This window comes from Trichechus manatus, unplaced genomic scaffold (genome assembly GCF_000243295.1).
Source record: "Trichechus manatus latirostris isolate Lorelei unplaced genomic scaffold, TriManLat1.0 scaffold00244, whole genome shotgun sequence".
In the NCBI taxonomy this organism is placed as follows: Eukaryota; Metazoa; Chordata; class Mammalia; order Sirenia; family Trichechidae; genus Trichechus; species Trichechus manatus.
Window position 1 is genome coordinate 1,259,349 of NW_004444180.1, and position 7,494 is coordinate 1,266,842.

General features: G+C 63.7%; 1 protein-coding gene across 1 annotated transcript in view; it reads left to right on the forward strand.

Moving 5' to 3' along the window:
* The window catches only part of MUC5B (mucin 5B, oligomeric mucus/gel-forming), a 47,861-nt gene that overhangs the window by 6,163 nt on the left and 34,204 nt on the right, over window positions 1–7,494 (forward strand). Inside the window, exons 5-13 of the mRNA XM_023724405.1 lie at window positions 508–620; window positions 1,401–1,545; window positions 2,273–2,343; window positions 4,818–4,889; window positions 5,710–5,781; window positions 6,133–6,394; window positions 6,510–6,624; window positions 6,776–6,866; window positions 7,107–7,216. Of these exons, the coding sequence (XP_023580173.1) occupies window positions 508–620; window positions 1,401–1,545; window positions 2,273–2,343; window positions 4,818–4,889; window positions 5,710–5,781; window positions 6,133–6,394; window positions 6,510–6,624; window positions 6,776–6,866; window positions 7,107–7,216 (1,051 nt within the window). The remainder of the gene's footprint in view (window positions 1–507; window positions 621–1,400; window positions 1,546–2,272; window positions 2,344–4,817; window positions 4,890–5,709; window positions 5,782–6,132; window positions 6,395–6,509; window positions 6,625–6,775; window positions 6,867–7,106; window positions 7,217–7,494) is intronic.

A 7,494-nucleotide genomic window follows, 5' to 3' on the forward strand; every position in this document is an offset into this window, starting at 1 on the left:
AGCGCCTACTGTGTGCCAGCTGGGAACCTTTTGGCGAGTCCTCTCGCCCACATGCTGAGGTGGGAGAGGGGAGGGGCAGACGTGGGTTTGGGGCCAGGGGGCTGCCACTGAAGGGGCTGGAGGGGACCTCTGAGGAGTGGGGACACGAAGGCTGGGAAGCACTAGCTGTGGTCTGGGTGGGCAGAGGGACAAAGCCCCAGCGCAGAGGAGGGGCACAGACTTGTGAGCTGGGGAATCAGGGGGCAGGGGGCTGCAAAGGGGTCTGTGAGGAGGAGGTGGCCTCAGGGGTTTAGGCGAAGAAGTTGGGTCATGTTTTGGAAGGTCTCTGCCTCCTTCCTTCCCGGCGGCAGCGTGCCACTTTGCCCCCGGGAGGGACAAAGTCCCTAGCGTCATTGAGCACCTGCTGTTTACCCGAGGGCTACTGGCCTCCCCAAAAACCCCTCCAGTGGTAGGGACAAGGGGCTGGATGTGAAAGACGACTTTCCAGACCCTACGCCCCCGCCCCAGGACCTTCAGTCTGAACACCACAGCGAGGGTGCCGGGGGAGGAAGGCGGGCAGCCTGAGCATCCTGTCCCAGGGCTGGACAAGAACGGGGAGCAGGTGTCCAGCCCATGCCAAGGTCTCGGCCACCTCTGGCCCAGCCCAGAGCCCAGGTCTGTGGGCCGCAGGCACAGGAGGTACCATACAGGCCCACCGCAGGCCCTGGCCCCTGGAAACGGGGGCCAACTCTAGCAGCAGGCGCACCCGGCTTTAGAGGAACCAGAGACAAAATAAAAAGCAGCTTGCACTCCCAGACTCTGCCACAATGCTCAAGTGTCTGAGAAGCAGCTTCTGAAGCTTCTGGGGCGTCAGCCATGCTGAAGGGAGACAGTCAGGCAGAAGGAGTTGAAAGCTTTTAAGATGGGTTTTCCCTTTGCCCCAGCAATCCCGCATCTAGGAACTCGTTCACCGCCAGGAAATAAGGAGAGGTCTGCAGGGAGATCCTGGGGCGCAGAGTAACAAGCCAACCCGGTAACTGCCCCAACACCCCACTCTGGGCTGGTTAAAGCCGCGCATCCTGTCCCCTCCCCGCCGTGCCTCCCACAGACCACCCAGGGGGCTCGGAGTTTGGGTGTAAGGATACAATGTTGCTCTAACAGCAGGAGAGGGAAAGCAGTTCAGTGAGGTTGGAGAGGGAGGAATTGGCTCCAGATGACGCCATCAAGAGAAACGTCTGCAGATGTTATTAGTGGAGGAGAGAAAGGGGATCCTGTGTGAACTCATAAACTATGAAACTATACCCACTGGGGGCCCACTGGCACCAGTGTTTGGGATTTGGGCTTTCGGGGATCCCCTCAGGGCGGGCACCGGGGACCTAGGCTCCTGGCTCCTTCCTGCCCTCCCTCCCGGCTGCTCCCAGTCACCACTACTGGGCCAGAGCTCGGGGTGAGGGGCGGCACCAGGGCCCCGCTGGCCTGTTCATCTGAGGACCACGGCAGCCGGGAACCATCGGAGGAGCAGCCGCCTTTGTACCCAGCCAGTGAGGAGAGGGAGTGTGGTGCAGGGTGAGGGGCCGGATGGGAGCTCTGACGCTCTGTGGCTCTGGGAGCAGGTTGGACACGAGCCAGCCAACTCTTGAAGGGGTGATCAAGGTATCACTCTCTGAGCCTCAGTTTCCCCATGTGCTAGACCTTCAAGGCAGAGAGGGGACCTCCTGGGATCTTTGAGGGGCTCTGGCCAGCACAGCTGGGCCTCTGGACAGAGTCTCCTCCCGGGACCCCCACAGGCCACACACACACACAAGCTGAGCAGGAGCTCGCAGCCCCCCTCCCCGTCCTGGGTGACCCGTGGTGTGTGCCTCTGGTCAACACCCTCCCCAGGGCTGGTCCTCCTTCAATCCCACCGCTCAGCCAGGCCTTACTGACCACCAACCCCTGAGGGCCCAGGTCAGGGGCTGCAGGAGAGCAGGACCCAGTGGCTTTGCCATCTAGAGTGGGGCGCCAGTACCACCCCAGGTGCCAGGCGGGGTGCCCCACCCCCAGTTATCAGAATCCGCCAGGGCAGGCAGGGGTCCTGGGGCAGCCCATCTCCTGGGCACAGAGCTGCAAATCCTCTTGCTGCCCGCCCACGGTCCCTCCCTGAGAACAAACACACGTGGCTGGGGGGCAGCACCCTGTGTGGCCTAGGAGCCGGGCACGGAGCCAGGGCTCCCTGCTACATAAGCCCCGGTCCCCAAGGCAGCAGGCAGCTGCCTGACTCCCTCCTGTCTGCCTGCCACTGTGCCGGCCCCAGGATGGGCACCAGGAGCCAGTGCTGGGCCCTGGCCTGGGCCCTGGCGGCCCTGCTCTCGGCACAGCAGGCAGGTAAGGTCAGCAGCCCCCTGCTTCCTCCCGGTCTCTCCTGCTCTCTGGGGTTCAGCTTGGCGGCAGGGGTGCTTGGCCCAGAATGGACAGGCAGACCCCCCCCCCCGCCCTCAACCACATGTTCTTAACGTGGCCCTGGATATCCTGGGACACCACAGACCCTGCTATCCACAAGAACTCCGGCTCTCAGCCTGGCCCTCACCTCATCTGAGCCAGGGCCCCTGCCTGTCCCCCAGGGCTGGTGGAAACATAGATGACAGGAGCCGGCTAGGGGATGTCTGGAGAAGCTGGGGCCCCGGGCTCAGGGACAGGCTCCGCCCAGGTGCTGCCCAGGGAATCTCAGCCTCGGGTAACACAGGAAGGAAGGCCAGGGGAGGGGGCGAGGCTGGGGCCCCATGAGACCCCGTCTCAGAGTGGACGGGTCTGCCCTCCCCAGACAGCCAGGCAGAGTAACAGCGAGTACGTGCCTGCCTTTGGACTGGTCCCTTTGGGCCAGCACCTGCCTCCTTGCTGCATGGACACCGCCTCCACTCCATGGCGGGGGTCAGGGTGGGACAGGTGAGGTGAGCCGCCCCCGGTGCCGTCCTGCCCCGAGGCCCCGCGCCTCACCTGGCGGCCTGGCCCGTAGGCCTGCAGTTTCCCTCCGTCCCCATCTGTCCCCATCTGCCGTCTCCAGCGTCTAGAGGCACTTGGTGACTCAGGGAAGAGGCACTGACACCCGCTGTCAACAGAGAAAGACACAGCCCCAGGGCTGCTGAGCGGCTCCCCGGCACCTGGCCTGCGGCCTCGGCGCCCGCGGCGTCCCTGGGCCCTGCTCTGCTCCTGCCAGCCCTCCTGGGAGCCTCACCCCAGCGGAGGGGTCTGGGCAGGTGGGGCACAAGCCCCAGGAAGGGGGCCAGTGAAGGGGTGTGACTTGTCTCCTCAGAGCCCCTGGTCTAAGCTCCATCAGTCACTTTCTTGGGAGAGAGCAGGGCCAGGAGGTGGGGTACGGGGTAGGGTCCTGCAGCAGCTCCCAGAGCAGAGCTCCAGGGAAGGGCTGGGTTGTGGTCCCCCAGCAGGGCGGCGCGGTTTGGGAAGCCAGTTTGCCCCGCACGGCCGCATCCCGCAGCCACATCTGGGCCCTTCCTGACTATGTGTGGTCTGGGTTCCAGTCACCTGGGAGAGGTTGGCCAGCCCAGGAGACCCAGCCCTACTCGGTCCTCCGCCCTCTGGGTGCAGGATAAATACAGGCCCCACTGGGGGGCTCTGCAAGGCTGGGGATGGCACAGAGGGTGTGCCCGCCCGGGAGGTGTCCTGGGCCTTTCGTCTCTGCTGGGTGCGTTAGGGGGAAAACACCACCCCAGACCGGGGGAGGGGGGATTTGGGAGGCATTACTCAAGGGTCTGCATGGAGCTCGTGTGGGGGGAGCTGGACCAAGGGCAGCAGCCCTGGGGGAGGGAGGGGTGCTGTGCATCTGTAGCCATGCAAACCCCCCCTTTCCCACTGCAGCGTGGGGGGCAGCAAGGGAAGTGGAACCCATGGAGTGGGGGGTGGGTACACAGGCCCCAGGTCACAACTGGGAAAGTCCAACAGGAAGTGGGAACCTGCGGTGGCGGGGGGTGTATGATCCGAGTCCAGGCCTGCAGGAGGGGGTCTGGCTCCAGAGAGGCTTATTCCCCCAGGTCTGGCAGGTGAAAAGCATGGGGCTCACTCAGGGAGCACCAGCCCTGCCCATGCTATGGGGACATCGGTACCCCCAAAAGCACTGGTGTGGGTGGGGCACAGGGACTCTGGTCGGGTGTGAAGAGGGAATTCTGGGAGGCACGGCTGCCTTGTAGAGGGAAGTGCTGCCACCCAGAGCAGGGCAGAGGGGTCTGGAGACGACAGCCTGGTCCCCAAGGGTGGGCAAGGTGGGAAGTAGCCCACCTCCAGAGCCCTGTACCCGCCTCACCCCCAAGCCACAGGCCTTGCCTGGAGGTGATGGACAGGCCTGGTGGCCTGGGGATAGCCCCCAGTGGCCACGTGCTGGGCCAGGGCCAGCCTCCCTTGGCCAAGATGGATAGCTGTGAAGAGGGGTTGGCCTGGGTCTTGGGTTTCTGCTAAGTCATGCCTGTGGGCCCCCCCTTCTGCGTCCTTCTCCCCAACAAAGTGGCCTTTGTCCTTCCCTGAGGGACGCATGGGAGGGGGCTGACCCTCTCTGAAGAGCTGAGGCTCACGGACCAACACCATTTCCTGATTCCACCTTCTTCCCTGACTCGAAGTTGGGGAGGGCGGGGGCCAACGAGCGGCCATGCAGCCCGGACGGGCTCTCTGCCAGAAACCCCCACCCTGGCTAGGCCTTGCTTGCTGTCACGTTGGACACCGGAAGTGTCTGCATTGATGGCCTGGGAGGAGATGTGGCCTCGGGATGACCCCGCAGCGCCCGCAGGCTGCCACCAGGTGCACCTCACTGTGGTCCCTGTGTTGCTCTTCACACACCCCACCCTCTCCCGCAGAGACCCAGGGCACTGAGGAGCCCAGCTGGACCAGAAGGGAGGCCGCCAAGGGTGGTCAGACGGTGAAAAGCGGTACGTGGCCTCTTCGAGTGTGGGGCTTAGGGCTTCTAGCAGGCAGGTGCGGCTGGGGCAGGCATGTAGGGGGAAGGACCTGTTTCCACAGAGCTACAGGTCACACCAAGTCCCTTCCTGGGCCCCTTCTTCGTGGGACAAGGGAGGGGGTGATGGGAAACTTCAAGAAGACCAAGACTCCACAGAGCAGACTCACTCACACATATGTCCACATACATGCATGCACTCACACATACACTCACACACATACATGTACTCACACATACACTCACACACATACATGTACTCACATGTGGTCACACATACACGCACTCACACATACGCTCACGCACATACACTCACACACACACGCATGAACTCACATATGCTCACACACATGCATGCACTCCACACGCTCACACACATGCATGCAGTCACATATACGCTCACACACACACTAACACACGTACATATACTCACATGCGCTCACACACTCACACACACGCACTCAAACTCACATACATGCACTGGCAGATGCTCACGCACACACACACACTCACACACTCGGTGCCATACACATATGCACACTCAAACCCCACACACTCACACACTGACACACATGCACGCACACATGCACGCACACTCGGGACAACATGCAAACCGGAAATCCCAGGCAAGGGCGTGTCTGGGGCAGCAAGGAGGCTCCTGGAGGGGACAAAGGAGGGTCAGGATGGCACCATCCCCAGGCGTGGCCACTGAGGAAGTTAGGGTCCACGAGGGGTGCTCCCAGCTGGCCCCTGGCTGGGCCTCACCCCTGGGTGACCTGGCCCTCACTCTACAGCCCAGTCCATGCCCTCACCCACCCGGCGCTTGACCTTCGTCCCACCCATCACCGTGTCTCCCAGCATAAACCGTAAGTGGACGGCGAGGGGGTAATGAGTCTAAGGGTACAGTCCACAGTGTGAGGCGCTCAGCAGATGGATAGTTTGGGCAGGCCCTGAGGGCCCCCCACAGGCAGTCCTATGGCTGCCAAGTGCCAGGGTGCTAGTGGGCAGTGGGATGGGGGCCAGGCCAGAGTGGGGAGTCTCGGCAGAGATCCAAGGGCAGCTAAGAGGTGGCAGGAGCAGGTGCAGCCAGCACGGAGAGCGTCAGTCACCTGGTTACCCTGCTCCAAGGACAGGGCCCGTCCCCAGGAAGGCTTCCATGCGTAGCTGGGCTGGGGGAGGTGCCGGCAGAAGGGCCCCCTCATGCCCACTCCCCCCAGCCCTGAACCCGGCGCACAACGGGCGAGTCTGCAGCACGTGGGGCGACTTCCACTACAAGACCTTTGACGGCGACATTTTCCGCTTCCCCGGCCTCTGTAACTACGTCTTGGCGTCGCACTGCCGCACCGCCTACGAGGGCTTCAACATCCAGGTGCGTCGTGAGCTGGCGGGCACCAGGCCCACTATCAGCCGCATCATCCTCAAGGTGGAGGGGATGGTGCTGGAGGTGGCCAACGGCTCAGTGCTTGTCGACGGGCAGAGGTGAGCGGCGGAGGGCCAGGCATGACAGGGGGGTCCCGGGACGATACCCTCCAAGGCGGGCAGGCTTGGGGTCCTCGGCGTTCCGGCCGTGGAGGACCAAGCTCTCCTGCCCCAGGAAGGAGCTGCCGTACAGCCGCGCTGGGTTCCTGGTGGAGCACACCAGCAGCTACATCAAGATCAGCGTCCGCATGGTCCTGACCTTCCTCTGGAACGGAGAGGACAGTGCCCTGGTGAGCCCCCACCCCTCACCCGACCAGCTCGGGGACAGGGCCAGAGCCAGGGACTGCCTGCGGTCAGGCGGGAGGCTGAGGCTGCCAGATGGAGGCAGGGTTGCCGCGGAGCCAGAGGCTGTGTGCTGGAGCTGCTCCCCTGCCCCCTCAGCTGGAGCTGGACCCCAAGTACGCCAACCAGACATGTGGCCTGTGCGGGGACTTCAACGGCCTCCCTGTTGCCAATGAGTTCTACGCCCACAGTGAGTGCTCCCCTCCGGGGGCCAACACCTTCCCGACAGTCCCAGAGAGCCCTCGTGGGGGCCGGGCCTTCTGGGACCACAGGCCAGTGGAGCAGGTACCGACACGGGAAGGGGTGAGGCTCCAGAGGGGCTCTTGGGTCCTGGGCAGCCAGCCCAGGGAGTAGCCTCCCCTCCCGGCACTGCTCCTGGCCCCTCAGTGCCCCCCACTCGGGCTCCCCCAGCGTGTCCATCTCCCCACAGACGTCAGGCTGACAGCTCTCCAGTTCGGGAACCTGCAGAAGCTGGATGGGCCCACAGAGCAATGCCAGGACCCACTGCCCACCCTGGCTGACAACTGCACGGATGCTGGGGTAAACGCCCTTCCCAGAGCCCCTGGGGTGTGGGAGAGCTGGACAGCTGGGGGCGTGGCCAGGGGAGCTGGGCTGGGGTCCCTCGTGTCCAGGTGAAGAGGGTCAGGGTCAGGGTCTCCCCACCCTAATGCCCCCAGAGCCAAGCTAAGCTCTGCACCCAGCGGAGAGAAGTTAACAGTGTGTGGGTGAGTGAGTGAGTGGGTGGAAAGGTGGAAGGAAAGATGGAGGGAGGGAGGGAAAGATGGGTGGATGGATGGCTGGATGGGTGGGTGGGTGGA